Below are 18,472 nucleotides of genomic sequence, written 5' to 3'. Positions count from 1 at the left end.
TCTAGGTTCTACACTATGGGATAAACTTTTGGAGTAGCCATCTAATGGCATTCTTTTCATTTTTACATTAAGGATATTCTTTTTAGGAGAAATCTAAGGAGAATCCACTTTATATCTAATTAGCATTTACTAAACACTGGAGATCTGTCTTTGCTAGATGATGTTAAGAATCTGCTACCTTAAGACTACCTCAGCGTGTCATGGCTAAAGGAAAGAAAGAGCTAAACAGTCATCCCACTAATCATTCAGGAATATTTCCCCAGGGATATTAATCACCATTTTGAACCACAGTGGCTTGTCTGGATATAAGCAATCCTAAATGAAGGAGAAAATAGCTAGTACTCTACAATACTAAGGATAGGCTAAGTATATAAATAATATCATCTCTGGACTATGCTGTTTCCTATAGAAACTAAAGGTTTATCCTCACCAGTCCTCAAACTCTTCCACTTCCTCTCCCTCTAGAAAGAATGGTGTTATTCCAAATGCTCATTTCCAGAGGTGAAGCCTTGTGAGGAAACGTTTAAGTGTATACTGGGGATAATTCACCTCCTCCTTCAAAACCCTCTCTCCTTAGAGAGTTATAATTTCTCTGGATGGCCCTTTCTTAGCACTGTAGTGATAAAAGACATTTAAGTTTGACTTTGGGGATGGTGAGCAAACGAAACTTTGTTTTTAATGTAATAAAGCCTTTTCGCTGATCTCAGTAAAAGTTTCAACAAGTACCTTGCATGTCTCCTTTAGGGATGGAGGTTGGGCATTAGGTGATACAGCACCTTTACTCTAGCCATCTACTTAAGCACTATATAAAAAGGTACAACTTTTTACCTGAAAACTGGTTACTACTGAACTATAATGATAATGGAACCTGAAGACAAAAATGATTATTCATATAAACTTCAAATTACCTATTTTATCAATACTTTTGAATTTTATATTGTCCATAAAAATCAAGAGGGACTGTAAATGGGGGGGGAAAAAAAAGAGGGACTATAATGAAAACTTATACCTTGAAGTCATCTTCTAATCAAATTAGGATAACTCACTTAGACTCATACAGTAATAGCTAAACAGCCTTAACTTAGCTTTAAGTTATTCATTTCCTTAAGGGAATTTATTTTTAAAAAGCATTATCCCAGATGTCATTCCATTTCTACTCATACAATAACTGTGTTTATTCAACCAACAAATATTTACTGAGTATTCATTCACTCTATACATTGTTTTAGGCACAAGGGATATAGTGGTGAACTGAACCAACAAGGTCCCTACATTCATGAAGTTTACGTTCTGGAAGAGAATGGGGACTCACAAAATAAAATGATAAACAACATAATTTCATATCTGACTGACTGATAAAAAGATTTTTTTAAAAAGGAAAACTGAGGGAAATAGGTCACAGATTGATAGGTTAGGGAGAAGAGCCATCTCAAGCTACCAGGTATGATTTTATTCTAAATGAGCTGGGAAGCAGCAAATGAAGGTAAAGTTCGGAGTGACATACTCATATACATTTTTATTTTCTCTTTTTTAGGGGAAATATGAACACACTCCCCCACTACCACAAATTATGCGGTCAAGTTTCCCACATTTGGGGGAACTGCAGAGGTAAGCATATCCAGAGTGCAATGAATAAGGCTTGCTGTAGGAAAATCATCTTCGTGATCATGGTATCTCCCCTGCCAGGTAAGTAGGAGGTGTATCAAAAGCTTGCACTGTCCATCTTGTGGGAATGGAGAATGGAGGTAGGGAAACTATTACACTGATATCTAGGTAGAAAAGAAACAATATAGATGTTCCCAGGCTGTACTCTGGAAATGGATTGGAAGACAGTTGTTGATGGTTTCAATGGAGCAGGGGAGAGAAGGCAGAGGAAATGAATATCACCAAGGATTCAGCCTAAGCAATGGGAAACTACTGTTGATCATCACAGTAAGAAAGAGAATGAAGAAAGAGCAGAATTTGGGACAGGGAATCAGTAATATTCTGTTTTAGACATACTGAGTTTGAAGTGCCTATCAGATTCTTAGTCAGGATGTCAAGTAGACAGAGAACTCAGAGGAGTTATGGGCTGATGGCATCAGTTCAAAACATTGGCATCTGGATCCTAATTAAAGTCACAGGTCTGGATGAAAATGCTGAAAGAGAGTTTGGGGGAAAAATGATCTAGAACAAAAAGGTTTATACTGGGGCGCCTGGGTGGCTCAGTGGGTTAAGCCGCTGCCTTCGGCTCAGGTCATGATCTCAGAGTCCTGGGATCGAGTCCTGCATCGGGCTCTCTGCTCAGCGGAGAGCCTGCTTCCCTCTCTCTCTCTCTCTGGCTGCCTCTCCGTCTACTTGTGATTTCTCTCTGTCAAATAAATAAATAAAATCTTTAAAAAAAAAAAAAAAGGTTTATACTGACAATGGAACTTCTAGACAGTTGAATATGTAAAGGTCAGAGAGAAGAGGGAAGAAATCAGTAAAGCAGAAGTAGCCAGCAAGGCAAAAAAAAAAAAAAAAAAAAAAAAAAGGAGAGGTTACACCAAATCTAAGAAAGGTTTTCAGGAACAAAGGAGTGCTCAACTGTGTCAAAGATGCTAGGAAGCAAAGTGGCCACTAGATTTGGTTTAGGTAACTGTTTACTTTGATAAAATTAGTTTTTTTTTTTTTTAAAGATTTTATTTATTTATTTGACAGAGAGAAATCACAAGTAGTCGGAGAGGCAGGCAGAGAGAGAGAGACGGAAGCAGGCTCCCTGCTGAGCAGAGAGCCCGATGCGGGACTCGATCCCAGGACCCTGAGATCATGACCTGAGCCGAAGGCAGCGGCTTAACCCACTGAGCCACCCAGGCGCCCTAAAATTAGTTTTAATAGCAGAGTAAGGCTAGAAGTCTTCCTGGAGAAGGCTGAAGGAAGAAAAGGAGCCAAATCAGTGGAGACAGTGAGAACAGGTCTTTTTAAAGCAGATGGGCTGTGAACGAAAATAAAGAATTGGGCAGGAGTACAATGTCTAGTAATACTCCTGACTTACCCCACTAGACGCCAGTGGCGCTTACCTAGCTGTGACAACCAGAACTGTCTCCAGACATTGCAAAATGTGCTTTGGGGGGAAAAGGAAGTGTAAAAGAGCTCCGGTTGAGAACCACTATTTAAAACCAATGGTGATGGAGCGCCTGGGTGGCTCAGTCATTAAGCATCTGCCTTCTGCTCAGGTCATGGTCCCACGGTACCAGGATGGAGCCCCATATTGGGCCACCTGCTCCATAGGGAAGCCTATTCTCCCTCTCCCACTCCCCCCACTTGTGTTCCCTCTTTTTTAAAAATGGTGAAAACACCATGAATGCTGACTTTTCTTTAGTGACATACAGCTGATGCACTGCAGGAAAAAGAAGACACACAGTTCTGATTAGAGATAAAGTATCAGCAGGTGAGGTTACAGGACTGGATAAAAATTGTGCAAGAAAGTTCAGAGAAGGGCAGTGATCATAGTTTGAGGCCATAAAATTCAATGGGGAAAGGAGAAAAATGAGACTGTAAGGCAGATTTTATATGGTGGAAGGGTGGCAAGACTTGGATGTAAGAGGCTGCAGAATTCCAGGAATGAGTATAATGCAAAAATAAGCTGTAAGAATAGAAGATGTTGGTAAAAGAGTGGAAAGCTTGTGACTGAAATTTTGGAGGGTTACGTTAATGGTACTGATGAGAAGGAGTTGACAAGTTTGGCTCTACATGAGGAGAAGAAGGCCCCCAGAGGTCAGGTCGTGGCTGGAGCACACAACATATGAATGGTGAAGTCACAGCAGCAGTCACGAAGAAGATAACACAAGTTTTCAAGGAACACTGGGTGATGGGGAGATACATGATAGGTAGCAGTGGGGAGGATATCTATTGGTGTGAACTCACGGTGTGTGTGCTATCGCTTTTCTTTAAGCAAGCAAGGAAAGACAAGGTTTGGAAGTTGCAAGAGGGAGCATGGAAGGCACCAAGCTTTGGGACATGTAGGATACGGAAACCATGAAGAACCACTTGAAAGGACTGCAAGGACCATGGCATCAGCAAAGTACAGCCAGCTGCTATGTATTACATCAGGGAAAAAAAATGTGTTTTCAATGAACCTTCAATTACTTGCATTCTACTCTGTTGACTATACAGTTTTTCCCAGTCTTGCCATAAGGGAATCTCAGAATATATCACAGGGTAGATTCACACAGTAACACAGGGAGGGAAAAACAAGGCTCAGTTTTGAAAGAGACATTTCAGACGTTCTAAAAACGGGTTGCCCATTAGACTTACCTGGGAGCTTCTTAAGAATATCAGTGCCATGGTGCCTGGGTGGCTCAGTGGGTTAAGCCACTGTCTGCACCTCAGGTCATGATCTCAGGGTCCTGGGATCAATCCCTGCATCCGGCTCTCTGCTCAGCAGGAAGCCTGCTTCCCTCCCCACTCTCTCTGCCTGCCTCTCTGCCTACTTGTTATCTCTATCTGTCAAATAAATAAATAAAATCTTTGGAAAGAAAAATATATCAATGCCCTAGCCCAATCCCAGACCAAGTAAATCTGACGGGTCTCAAAACTATTTTTCCCCCTAAAGTTCCCCCAGGTAATTCTAACGGGCAGCCAGGATCCATGATAAAATGTTTGCCTTCATGGAAGCATATGTGTGTTTCTTTTTTAAAAGGCAAACATTAATGTTTTCTGGAGTATCTGTTGGTTTTAATTAAGCCACCCACGCTGCTATTATTGTAGCAAAAGAAAACAAAATGTAAACAAATATAAAATGGATATTCCATAAGAAGTTTAAACATCCAATTATTTTGTAGAAAATCTGTCACTACCTTAACTGAATTAATCTTTTACATCTGTTGCTATGAAGCTGAATTTTCCATTTAAGATAGGACACATGACCCCCCTCAAAAGAAAGTATATGTATTAAATAGTACAGTAATTCAATATTCTACACAGAAAAATAGATTTAAAAGTTTACTAGACATCTTTAAAACCATTACCAAAAGAAAATATAAGGTCATCCAAAAATGGTCTAAATTGTTCACTGAAAACATTCAATACTAGAAAGAGAGATGCATTTAAGCACATCAAGTGAGGTTTCCTATAGTGTAGACCCTATAGGGTCTATTTCCCCTACAATATATCCACTTTGCATGCAACAAATATCAAGAATCCTACAACAAAGATGTTTACCGGAAAACTTAGGCTGTCTTTGTATCCTAAGTGTATTAATGTTTGGTATATATGTGGGTTAAGAGAAGGAATTATGTTTTCCTTGGACACTTAAAAGGTTTTAGCATTACTCTTGCCACAAAACAGTACTCAAAAACCAAATTTACCAATAATTGGTGTGTTAGGTATTGATTAATAAGAGATGACAATGTATTCTGTTACATGAAAATCAGAACACCATAAAATGTATTCTGACATCTATACAATTGTAATCATTCATAAGTTAGTTCAAAAGGAACTGCTCTGGTTACAAGGTCCAATGTTAGTGAACGATTTCCTGCTGCAGAAAATGATCAACCATCCACAAGAACCATGAAAAGAAGGTGGTTTGTCATACCTACAAATCCTAATTTTAAAAAATGCCAACTAACTTTAGCTCTAAACACACTTTTAAGTATCAGGTTAACTCTTATGGTATAAAGGCAAGTCTTTACTAACAGAACCATGTTCTAAAAAACAGTATTAAAAAATTAATGTTGGGGTGGGGCGCCTGGATGGCTCAGTGGGTTGAGGCTTCTGCCTTTGGCTCAGGTAATGATTCTAGGGTCCTGGGATCGAGCCCCGCACAGGGCTCTCTGCTCAGCATGAAGCCTGCTTCCTCTTCTCTCTGCCTGCTTGTGATCTCTGTTAAATAAATAAAATCTTAAAAAAAAAATTAATGTTGGGGGCATAAGTGTCCAACTCTTGATTTCTGCTTAGGTAGTGATCTCAGGGTCCTGAGATCTAAGCCCCACATCAGGCTCTGTGCTCAGCATGGAGTCTGCTTGAGATTCTCTCTCTCTCTCTCTCCTTTTGCCCCTCCCCACCACACTCTCTCCTTCTAAAATAAATAAAATCTTGTAAAAAATTCAAAGTACGAAAAATAAATGTAGATTAAAAGATTAGGGTCCCTTGATCTTAACAGAAGTACAGGGAAATCTAAAAAAAATTAAAAAGCAGTTTTCATGATTTAACATAAAACTATTTAGATTAATCTCTGTGATTTTTCTTAGTAGTGATAAAAGTTAACTTTGGCTCCACATTAATAACCTGCCTGTTTTTTCATTCTACTGAATTGCTACTAATCCATTATCAATGACAGTTTATAAAGCACATTGTTTTCCTTCTGCTTTTAGTAAGATAGAGCATCTCTGACATTTCTCTAGTTTTCATATCATTCTGTCTGTCTTGTCACTGAGAATGCCATGGTCCCATCTAGTTTTCAGTAGGCTTTGACTATTTTATATTAAAAAATCCAGATATTAAAGTGGAACTCTGATCTCATTTCTCTGAAAGTGCTTCTGCATCAACAGACAAATCAAAGAGCACTGATCTCATTATTCTTTCAGCTTCTGTGGTAAGTAAAACTGAGTCACTCTGCCACCTAAAGGATAAATAGTGCGGCTGTTTGTAACATGCACGTCAGAGTTCTTGACACATGGTACAGACTGAGTTAACAATGAAGGCCTAATGAGTCACTGCGGAGATGAAATCTGATTATTTAATAGAGGACAGCCATTCTCCTAGGACAAGCAGCATCAATATCACCCAGGAACATAACCTCACCCCAGGTATGAGGCAGATATTCTGGGGGTTCTCATTTAATAAACTCACAGAGTGTCTATGTTCTAACCACTGCATGAGTAAGTGAGGTTACAAAGACAGAGCCGACGTGCACAGGCAACTTCCTGTCTACTAGCTATATATTTTCACTGGGAAGAAGTGAAAGAAGGTGTGCGTCCTGGGCTGGGAGTTTCCACATAGTTAAGTTGGGTAAAGTGATCCTGCCATTTTTGACTAATGACCAGAGCCATGTCCTAAATTTAACAAACATGACTTACTTTTTTTTTCCTGATGGTATATGTTAAGTGCTAAGTAAACTAGGATGAAGAAAGCAGAGATGGAGTGGCACTGGAGAAAGAAGAAAGGATAGAGAAAAATAAACTTTTTTCCTTTAGCAGGATGACTGATGAGGTGCTAAAAGACACAAAATCATATGTAACATTTATTCTTCCATCATTTAACAAACTTCTAAATGTTCCTTTAGAGCAACTGAAACTAAGGCTGATAAAGTTACTACAGAAGAAAAATGAAATGATACTTTTATTTAAAGTATCACTTTAAATAAGCTTAATGCTTCATTCTGTGATAAAGAAGTAGGGAGAGAGCTTGGGAGAAGGAAAAGAACTCAACCTCGTGATTATAATCCTTCAAGACTGGCTTCAGGGAGATGTGAATGGTTATGAAGCTTCTTAATCTTTTCTCCATCCCAACAATGTCAAAGTATACAGAGTATATTTTACTAAAATGATTTTAGCCCACTGATTTTGAAGCCTCCATGTGTGCCTAATCTTATGTAATGTTAGCTTCCTATTTGGTGGCATTTAGCAATCAAATAATTCGTGGGAAAGCAAGAAATTCTTTTTTCTTTTGCTATCAGTTATCAAAATAGATACCATGCATTAAGAAATACTCTGCCTGTGTCATTCTGGAAAAGAGTGATGCTAAAGAATGTATGCATTTGAACAACTCCTTTTCTTGCTCTATGAAATGAATTTATTCTTTACGTCAAGCAAATCAACTTACCTTCGAAGGTGGAGAAAAGCTGTGTAACACTGTTTACGGAACTCTTGGTACTGCTCACTCTGGGTGCCCCCCATTCCTTCTACCATTTCTTTATTCAGCTTCATGGGAGGAGGAAGAGGCTTCGGATCCCGACCCAAAATATATCCGAAGTCTATGTGGAAGAGTTTGCCTGGATGTTGATAAAGAAACTCATTTGTTTCCAGAAATATCTTTAAAAACTGAGAAGGGGATATGTCATATAACTGGTATAAACAGTATCTTTTGATAAAGAATATTAATTCATGATGAAGTCTATTAAATTGTTTAATCCTCTAAACCCAGGCTTAGGAGTGGTCTTCAGAACATTTTGCAGTTCATTTTAACTTACATTTATTTAGATGAAACTACAGTTAAAATAATCTCAGGGTAATATTAATTTATATTCCACTTTTAAATCTTCAGAACCAAAGACAGCCAAAGGCTAGATAACTTTTAAAGGTATTAGCAGAAATCAGTCTCCTGTAACAAATTTCTCATGCTGAAGTTTTACACAAATTCCATTCATAAGCAGAAGATCTCTTCTTTTAAATATTACTGAAATGAATCCTTTAACTTATTACTATTCCCCTTACCAAAACAAAACAAAATCCCCCAAATTTCAAAATTATATTCTTAGCTTCATCTGAACCATTTTTAACTAATCCATGTCACTTGGTAGCTGCAGACTAGGAAGCCACAGTATTTATGTCTGCCGAGAGCTGACAACAGATGCAGTGCCCATGATGACAAACCCTAGGACAGTTACCTAAACCCACAGACAAGATATATAATAAGAATGTGACCGATCATTCACTTTAGAGAATGACTCATCATTTGAATTCATAAAGCATCCTGTGACTTACAAGTAGGTAAAAAAGAGGCATATATTTTAACGCAAAAAGTAGCTCCCTGGATCCTATAACCCACGCTCTATCAAGGAAGGGATTTAGGCCTGTTTTGTGTATCCCCAGCCTCAGAATAGTTTCTGGCACACAGTAGGCACTCACTGTTGAATGAAGGAATGAATTCATTTAAAAAGCCAGCCAGGGGTGCCTGGGTGGCTCAGCCATTAGGCATCTGCCAGCCTGGGTCCTGCTCCCAGGGTCCTGGGATTGAGCCCCCAAGTCGGGCTCCCTGATCCATAGAGAGCCTGCTTCTCCCTCTCCCCCTCCCCCTGCTTGTGTTCCCTCTCTTGGCATCTCTCTCTGTGTCAAATAAATAAATAAAATCTTAAAAAAATAAAAGCCAGACAAAAAATTTCCCTCATGCAATCTGCCCACTCTTATTTGTCTTGTAATACATTATATGACCTATCCTCCATCATGTATTTGGGAAGCTCAGGTATCCGCCTCCTGCCTCTTCAAGGGTAGCAGCCAAAAACTTTTCTTCTTCAAGTACATGTACTAAGTTTGGGTATACTTCTGGCATCTTGCAAAATATTTTTATATATCAATTCTACCATTAATATGTTAGCTAAACTCTCTACCTCTTGCTCTGAGCATTATTACTATTATCTGTGAATGTTACACTCCACCTTTAGGTCACTGTTGGAAACAGAAAACGATGAGGTGCACAAAATGACCTCAGGTGTGGCCACGAAGTCCCAGGTGAACAGTGATGCACTGGGATGTTGTGTAACTGCTCTTTAGTACAATGGACACTTTCATGTTTCACTTAATCAGGTATGTGACCCTGACAAAGCACCTTAATGTTTCCAAGCCTCACTTTCTAAACTGCAAAATAGGTGATTACTGTTAATTACCTTATAAGACAGAAGTAAGAGATAATACATTTAATATTTAGCACAGTACCAGGTACACAGTCTGGTACACAATGTCTGCTGTCATTGTAACTATTTCCAAATAAGCTATAGATGAGTGTGTCAAGCAAAATAACTAAAAAACCTCAATTAAATCAAGAATGATTACATCCATAGCCTTGTCCCATTTTGGAAGCTATGACCCCTGAGGAAAAAAATCATTTTAGTCTGAATGTAAAGCCAAAGCTATCTAATATCTATTTAATAAGATAAATTAAGCTACTTAATATCTAATAGCCAGGTCTTTTAAAGGTGTTTACAAATGTTTATCTTAAATACTTCAAATACCACTTAAAAAAAATTGTTAAATACTAAACTCTGTTCAAAAATAAATATTAACTGCCATCTTAAAGATGTTTAAAATATACTGAATTGGTATTTATATCCCTTATACCTGAGACCACAACTGCCAGGAATTAGTAAAATTAAATATTAAAGGGATAAGCAATCTTATTATTTGCAACTCTTCCCAAGCACTGTTCTTACAATGAAAAACTAAATAATACATTAAGTTGGAAATTCTATACAACTTTGAAAATGAGAAAGAACTTCAGGTCTGCCAAGGCCAAGTAATTATCAAAAGGTCCAAATGTAAGGCAATACTGATACCAAATTTAAGTAAAATTCATAGACACTGGTGCTATTTTCACACAACGGTAAAGAAAACTAGGCTGAAAATGATTGGCAGTAGAGAGCAGACATTGTACTACATCTAGGACATGGAGTTCATAGATAAAGAAAAAGAACAGTTTATACATGAATATGCATATTAACAAGTTTCCCAAGTTTTAAATACTATCATCACCCAGTTATGGAATAAATGGCCATTATCAGTGCAACCACTGCACTGAAAACCAGTTTTCCATTTATCCATATCATCTCCTTGTCTTTTTTTTTTTTTTTTAAACTTATACCAGGTTTAAAATGTTCTGTTCAAATTGGGGGAACTGATGGAAGTCTCATAAGAACTTTTTAAACAAATGTTTATCTATCTAGTATAGTAAATGACAGCTAGGAGGTGAGGGGAGAAAATATTACAATTAGATATAGAGAGCAAGGGACCTGCAGAGAATTGAAAAAGGGTGTTGTTTCCCCAAAAATAACAAGTAGAAGCTAAATGAAATGGTTCCTCTAGCTCACACCGGGGCTACCTACAAGGCATCCATCTGGCACGCATCAGATAAGAAGTTACTAGTGAGGCTCTTACCCCACCTATTCACATCAAAAGAGCTCAGCGAAGTGTGTAATGAAATTATTTGTTCACTTAGCTTTCTGCCCCAAACTAAACTCTTCCTGAACCTTTAAGAGTCTTACAATCAAGAACCTTGCTTTATTTATTTTTGCAGAGCACTGAAACCTAGGATAATGCTTACCAAGGAAAAGCACCCAGTGTGACTAGTTTGCATGTATTTAACCGATGATCTCTCAATTTCACATTTACAGCTTAGACAACTTTTATAAACATTGTTAATACAAGAAATTTCCTTCTAGAAACCAGAGAGTTCTTGCAGGAAGTTCTTTTGTTTTAAAATTTTTGTATCTTTGTTTCCATGAACACCTACAAAAATTAACAGAGGCTGAATCTGGATCACCTAGATCCTTGCTACTTAGTACTATACTGTAATTTCACTGTTTTTGATTGGGTTGGTATTAAACAGCAAGGCTACTTCAATTGTTTCAGGCTAATAGTAATAAAAGCAGAAGTGGTTGGTTATATCCTGAAAGTACATGACACCATCCTGAACAAAGGTTATAAAGTAGTTCACGGAGAGAAAAGCTGTATAAGCATATTCACATGGGACACAATATTAATAGCACCCTGACCTCAAACTCACACTATACTATCTGCACCATATTCACCCTCCAAATGACAATTTAGTTTCAGCATTACTTCATCCATCACAATAATGTTGCTGGATTACATCTTGCTAGTCTGTAACATGATTTAATTTATAAATCTGTTTTTACCTTATAGTTATAGAAGAATAGATGCATAAGAAGTTAATATCAGGTTTTATGTTGTATATAGTTTAAATTATAAAATGTAATTATCAACACAAAGGGTTTTACTTCTATTTAAAACAGTTCTGTGTCTTACTCACGACTGAAAAACACCCTTTCTGAATTCCAAAATGTGCTTCAGAGGTTCCCAACCACAAATAAAATTGATTTTTGGAGAAATCCATAGACTTCACCAAATTCCCAAGGGAAGTCCATGATTCCAAAAAGATAAGAAACTACTTTTAGAGTAAGGAGTTTGATAATTGTAGGACTTACTGGGAAAGCTTCATCTCCTAATCCTTTAAAGTTCAAGGGAGTATGCTATCATTGAATTTTCCGTGATTTGGTAAAAAGTCCCTGATCAACTTCTGTTAAGGATTTCACTGCCTTCAACTACACATGTATCCTCTGTTCCGCTAATCTAAACTCTTCATTTTGTGCTTTACTGAGTTCCCATTTGTCTTCTACAATTTGTTGGACAAATACCATTCTACCCTTCAAGACTTAAAGAGATGAGAAGCTTATGATATTATAGGTACAGATAAAGTTTCCTTGGTTTTATTTAATTATTTAAATAATGTTTTGTTTTGGGGTAACTGAGTAGCTCAGTCAGTTAAGAGGCTGACTGCTGGTGTGGTCTCAGGTCTCAGGGTCATGGGATCCGGCCCCCTGCTGGGCTCCTTGCTTAGAGGGGAGTCTGCTTGAGGGATTTCTCTCCCTCTGCCCCTCCCCCAATCTGCACATGCTCTCTCTCTGAAATAAATGAATCTTTAAAAAAAAAATGTTTTGTTACCAATATAATTTCTAATGATACTCAGCACTTGAGCAGATAACTTATCTGACCTAACTTTGATTCAAAACTGATTTTTTAAAATAAATCATGCTATCCTAATATCAAACTGTATTAGCCATCACACAAAGCTTACTTAGTGGGATCCATCTCTTAATAGGAAACCTAACCACTTTTCTCCATTTCACTACAGGCATTACTGGAACGCCAATGTCAGCTCTGCGTCACTGCTTGCAAATGGAGAGTATCCTTCTTAGAAGAAAACTCTCAAAGAACAGGATTACTGCTTAATTATATGGCATAAAAGATTCAGTATCTAACAATGAAACCATTATTATGCTTTGCAAGTTCAAAGAGTCATGTATTCTGAGAAGAGGCTATTAATGTTTTAAGGAAATTCATCCTCGTTGGTACCAAAGGGAATGGCTCTTTCAAACTTAATGTCTAAAGTGAAACTTGTAATGATTTTAAAAACGCACTTCATGAAATTAAAAAAAAATGTTTAATTAAGAAGTTCAGAAAGTATGGATTTACTCAAATCTATTAACAGATCTATTAATCTTAAACAGTCAAGAGATAAAGTGTACATAAAACAAAGTGAATGTTGATTGTAATTACCTCCTTTTGTCCCTGACTTGCAATACAAAGGGAGTAAGAGGTGCTAATTAAGTTTCCTTGTTATCTGAATAAGTGACATTAACTTATTTCTAAAATTGTGGTTCAAAGCGTTTGTAGTTCTTGGATTAAAGAGAACAGATGCTGCTGAAATGAACAGTATTTCATAGGAGAGCTTTTTTTAAATTTCCCTTTTGTCTATCCAATAATTACAACCAATCAATCTCAAAATTGTACTTATTTCATTTTTTTACACCTCTGCTTAATCCTTCTACCTGACTCTCTTCTTCTGTTCCCCATAATTCAAACTCTATTTTTGAAAACCCTATACAATACTCAAATTGAAATATTCTTCCCTGCCACTCTACTTTATATTAAGTTTCCCACTCTTCAGTTTCTTTGCATACGACCTGACATTTTACTATTTTTCCACAAAATGCCTTTATTTCTTACATGAATGTTGTATTTTTCTTATGTTAATGTCTTAGCATGAAACCCAGGAAAAAAAGAAGGTGGTGAACCACCAACCACTTACTGATGCAATGGAAGCTATATTTTTGGAATTAAAAATACTCCCTAAGCTACACTCCCAATACTCCTAATTAATAGTTAGTTAAGCCCTTATAATATTAGTTAGAGCTATTTTCACTTACAGTTAAAAGCACAGTAGTAATGAAATATTTTTCAGTTTTTCAGTTTTTGAATAATGAAGAACAATAAGACATACCTAAGTACAGATCAGTATAGACACTCCAATTATCTGCTAAGTACTTCCTATCATTTTTTTTGCATTCAACTGTTAAGATCTTAGGTTTCTTATGAATAGGGATGAAATTAAGCTAACTAATGAAAAGGGGGCAAACTATTCAAGAAAAAACAATTTTTAAATGTTATGTATTTTCATTTTCCCTGTAGTCATTAAAGTATTAAAGTCAATAAAGGTTTCTCAGACCCTACCATATGTACTGAATGAGAAACTGAGCCTAAGGCCCCAGCAATCTGTAATTTAACTTGCTCTCTAGCTCTCTAGGTGATACTGATACAAGCCAAAACTTGAGGACTTCTGACCTACTTTATACTGACTAATGCAACTCTCAACTGCAGGTAAGTCACTATAGAGGGGACACTGGCTAGGAGAATTACCTCAGTGAATTAAAATTCATATTCAATACTAATGGTTACAGTTTCCCTGTGTTGTATAACCCCATTACTTTAAAAATTGACACATTTTTATGTTCAAGGGGTTACTAAAAAATGTACTAACTTTTAATCTAGTTTATGGTTGCTAGTCTATGGTAGAATTTGAATGCTTTAAAGTACAATTTAACCCTGTCCAAAATCATTCATTACTTTGAACTACTGTGTTATGCCCCATGGTGAAGAAAGAAAAACAAAACACAGAATCAAACATGTTTCTTTTCAAAATCTCAAGGTTTACCTTAAAACACAGAAAGAATAAGATAAAATTAATGATCAAATTGGCTATTTCTCTTTTATAAACCTTCCAATACTGGGGCACCCAGGTTGTTCAGTCTCTTAAGTGTCCAACTCTTAATTTCGACTCAAGTCATAAACTCAGGGTCCCGAGATCAAGCCCCACATCAGGCTCCATGCTGGGCATGGAGTCTGCTTAAGATTCTCTGTCCCTCCCTCCCTTTGCCCACACCCCTCTCAAAAGTAAACAAATAAAACAAGCAAATAAACTAATAAATAATAAACAAGTAAATAAACAAATAAACCTTCCTATACTACCAAAATAAAAAGCCAGTCAAAACATAATTTAAAAGGCAGTAACCTTAAAAGAGTTTGGATTTTATGATAGGGAAAAAGGAATTTTTGAAGTTTTTTTTTTTATGTCTAAATTTATGACTCCAAATAAAAGCTTCATAAGCCAAAAAGGAAAATATTCTTTTTTCCTGGTAGTGAAACAAACAAAACCATAACAGTTAGCCAGCCATGAAGGAATGTTTACTATAAGCTCCAGACACATAAAAACTCTACCACATTATCTTACTCAACCCTCACACTACCACCAAAGAGAGGTTATGTTATCTGCACATTGAGAAAAGTGACAGATGTAAGTAACTTACCCAAAGTAACCCAATGGTGGGTTTAAACCCGAAGACTTTTACTTTAGAGCCTGAATATTAACTCCTATGTGAGAATGTTCCTCAGAATTAAAAAAGAAAGTAAGTCAATTGCATATAAAATTAAAGAATGATAAAGAAGAAAAGTGCCCAATTAGGCTAACAACGACTTTCTTAACTTCAAGCTTTCCGACAAAAGATTCATAGTATTTATTACTCTGAAGTGCTGAGACAGACAAAAAGCCACCAACTCCTCTCACTACACAAAACGACAACTCCAGATTGGATGAGCCATCCTTGGGACCTACAAAGAACTTTTCCATTTACTACAGACACCAAGTTCCTTGTTCCACTTGTGAATGTTTTTCAGTTACTTAAATACTAATATTAAAAGTTAATCCTATTATAAAGTCTGTATATCATAAAGAACAAAGTTTTTCAGTTATACTGGTCTTGTTTTTTCCCCTCAAATTTTAGAAAATTAAAAAGCAAAAAACAAAACAAAACTTTCCCAAGAGTTGAGATAAACTCATATTATGTTCTATTTGCGCCCTGCCACAATTGAATTACCCCGGATAAACTTCTGAAAGCTTCCTCAAAGGACACCAACTCTGAAAAAAACTTTTTCAATTCCATTGTAGAGCCTAAATTTTTAATTTCTTGCCCAGAAAATGCTATATCACTGGATTAATAAGTGAAACACCATTCACTCCAAATTTGCTTCAGGAAAACAATGTTGTAAGGGACCACAGGGCAATACACTGACAAAGGAATTTCCAGACTTTCACTTCTAGGATGGACACACATCGCCCTCTGCTGGACAAGCTAAGGATACTTCAACTATGCAAAAGTATCCACAGCCAATAAATACAGTAAAAACAAAACAAAACAAAAAAAACTTCTGGGAAATCTGGAATCGAGACTCACATTTTGCATTTTTGCACATTATTATATAAATTTTACAATTATTTCTATGTTGTGAAACACTTTCCTCTACACACTTCTAAAGTTACCAGTCTGACCTTTTTGTGTCTCATCTAAATTTATAGGTAGAACAGTGTGTTGGAGGTAAATCCCTAAGAGATCCCCAGTAAAATGAAATTTAGCAGTCTTCTTCCTCTCTGTTCCATCTCTCTTACTGGGGAACTAGAAATAGATCAATCAGTGGAACTGTGATTACCATTTCAAACCACTTTCATCCCGAAGAAGAGACATAGACACTGTATCTATTCAGGCTGGTAAATCAGAGGACAGAAGGTATTTTATTTTGAAGAATGAGAGAAATGTTATTTTTCATTAAAAAAAATTTTTTTTTTCTCCTCCAAGACTGAGATTGGAGGGTTATAGAAGAGAATCTCAAATTTTAACATGTCATAGTCGGTGTTGAAGGCATAAGGGATCTAAAGCAAATGAGGGAAAGGCTTCATGATATTTGAGGCATTTTAAATACAAGTACTGAAGTGTATTTCCTGCAATGAACCACATTCAAAATTCATTTTCAACATATAATAGTTGTCTAAACTATACAAAGTCTAATTACAACATATATGTAATTAATACAACTTAATATCTCTTTGAAATACGGACTTTCAGTAAAAAAATGCATATAAACACCAAAAAAACTCAAAATAAATCATAAATTCTTAGAAGTCACAGAATGCATTTTATTTTCATTTGTCTTAACATATTTGGTGTTTCCTTACATATATCATTCAAACTGAACTTGAAAATTAAAAACATTTATGCTAGTAAGACTTAACATGATAACTGTATGATATAAATGGATGAAATAACTAAAGATGAGTTATGAAAAAATAACTGAAAAAACGCTATTTCTTAAGAGTGTGTGTCTCTCATCTAGCACGAGGTAAGGTTTGGATTTTTAAAGTCAAAGTTAGAGCACCCTCTAGTGGAAAACTGGTGACAAGATGCTTAAAAGCTGATTCTGAAATTTTTATACTTCTAATTCCATTAAAACAAGTAACCGTGATAAGTAACTGACCACAGAAGTATATTAAATTGACTCCGCTTTCCAAATCTTATTCCTAAAATATCCCTATCAAAATATACACACACACAACAGAAGAGTTCTCAAAGTTCAAAAGAAAGAGGTCTATTATTTAACAATTTCCAAATGAAGAGACAACATATGTGAAAATAACATTATAAACGTAATGCTACTCTATACAGCAGATAATTCCAACGTAATTACCAAATGATTACAACACAAAAACAAATGGAACCACTCTGGCACTCTGATTCTTATGATTAAAAGATTTAACTGAAAAAGGCAGTTAAGGGACAACACGACAACTTTTTCCAACTTACAGTTCTCTCCAAACACACTGCAATATCTTATAAATATCGTTTGCTAAATTGGCAAATTTGGCAAGAACCTCTATGGCATTCCTTAGTCCTGGTTAGTAAAACTGCCTGGCCTTGACAGAGACATGGTTTCCACATGCAATTTCTTTTTTCTTCTTTTTCTTTGTTTAAAATAATTTATTTGAGAGAGAGAGGATGAGAGAGACAGAGCATGAGGGGCAGAGGAGCAGAGGGAGAAGCAGACTCCCTGGTGAGCAGGGAGCCCGATGAGGAACTCAATCCTGGGGCTTAACCCACTGAGCCACCCAGATGCCCCCCCACATGCAGTCTCTACCATAGATAATTTTTCACACTAAGCAAAACGAAATATATGAAATTCCAGATGATGAAAATTAATAGGGTTAGTCGCATATAATAATTAGACTAATTTGATGTATGAAGATACATTTGATGTGTTAAATTCTTGGTATCACATTTTGAAGGAATACTAACAAAATAGAAAATGTTCTTACCTAAGAGACCATTTTAAGAGTAATTTAAAATCTATTTTCTGTGGAAGGTTTGAGGAACTTGAATTATTTAGCCCAGGAAGAAAAGACTACACAGAGAGTGCAATATTTACTCATTCATTAAGTCAACAGTGATTTATCAATCACTTTAGCTAGGTGTTGTTCAAGGCTCTGCAGGTACAGGAGCAAACCAGATGGACAAGGTCCCTGTGTCCTGAATAGGAGATGATGATAAGAAGTCAACAAGGCCCACAAAGACCTTGATTTATGCCTATTCCGTTCTTTTTGGTATCCCCAATACCTAGAACAATACCCGACACACAGGAGGTGCTCAGTAAATATTTGCTGAATTATACAAAAAGAAGGGCTTTGGCTAGTGGTTAAGTGCTTCAAAGAAAACAAAACTATAATAGAGTAATGGAGAAGGGCAGTGTGCAGGTATCCACCTTTTCAGATAAGACAGTTAAAATGGCTCTTCTTAGGAGATGCCCCCGGAATTTAGGCTTACTAACCAAAGATGGAC

The 18,472-nt window shown here is 36.5% G+C and overlaps 1 protein-coding gene and 1 non-coding gene across 3 annotated transcripts in view; both read right to left on the bottom strand.

The window, feature by feature from the left end:
- Positions 1-18,472, bottom strand: part of PIK3C3 (phosphatidylinositol 3-kinase catalytic subunit type 3) — a 137,997-nt gene that overhangs the window by 18,181 nt on the left and 101,344 nt on the right. For both annotated transcript variants that reach the window (XM_059409562.1, XM_059409563.1), the window contains one exon: positions 7,786-7,954. In XM_059409562.1, the coding sequence (XP_059265545.1) occupies positions 7,786-7,954 (169 nt within the window). The remainder of the gene's footprint in view (positions 1-7,785; positions 7,955-18,472) is intronic.
- LOC132024067 (U1 spliceosomal RNA) lies at positions 1,533-1,694 on the bottom strand. The gene has a single exon (XR_009406177.1). It is a non-coding gene; the product is annotated as a U1 spliceosomal RNA (small nuclear RNA).

Source organism: Mustela nigripes, chromosome 8, assembly GCF_022355385.1.
Source record: "Mustela nigripes isolate SB6536 chromosome 8, MUSNIG.SB6536, whole genome shotgun sequence".
Classification (NCBI taxonomy): Eukaryota; Metazoa; Chordata; class Mammalia; order Carnivora; family Mustelidae; genus Mustela; species Mustela nigripes.
The sequence above is the reverse complement of the archived record's forward strand: the minus strand, read 5'-3'. Positions and strand labels throughout refer to the sequence as shown.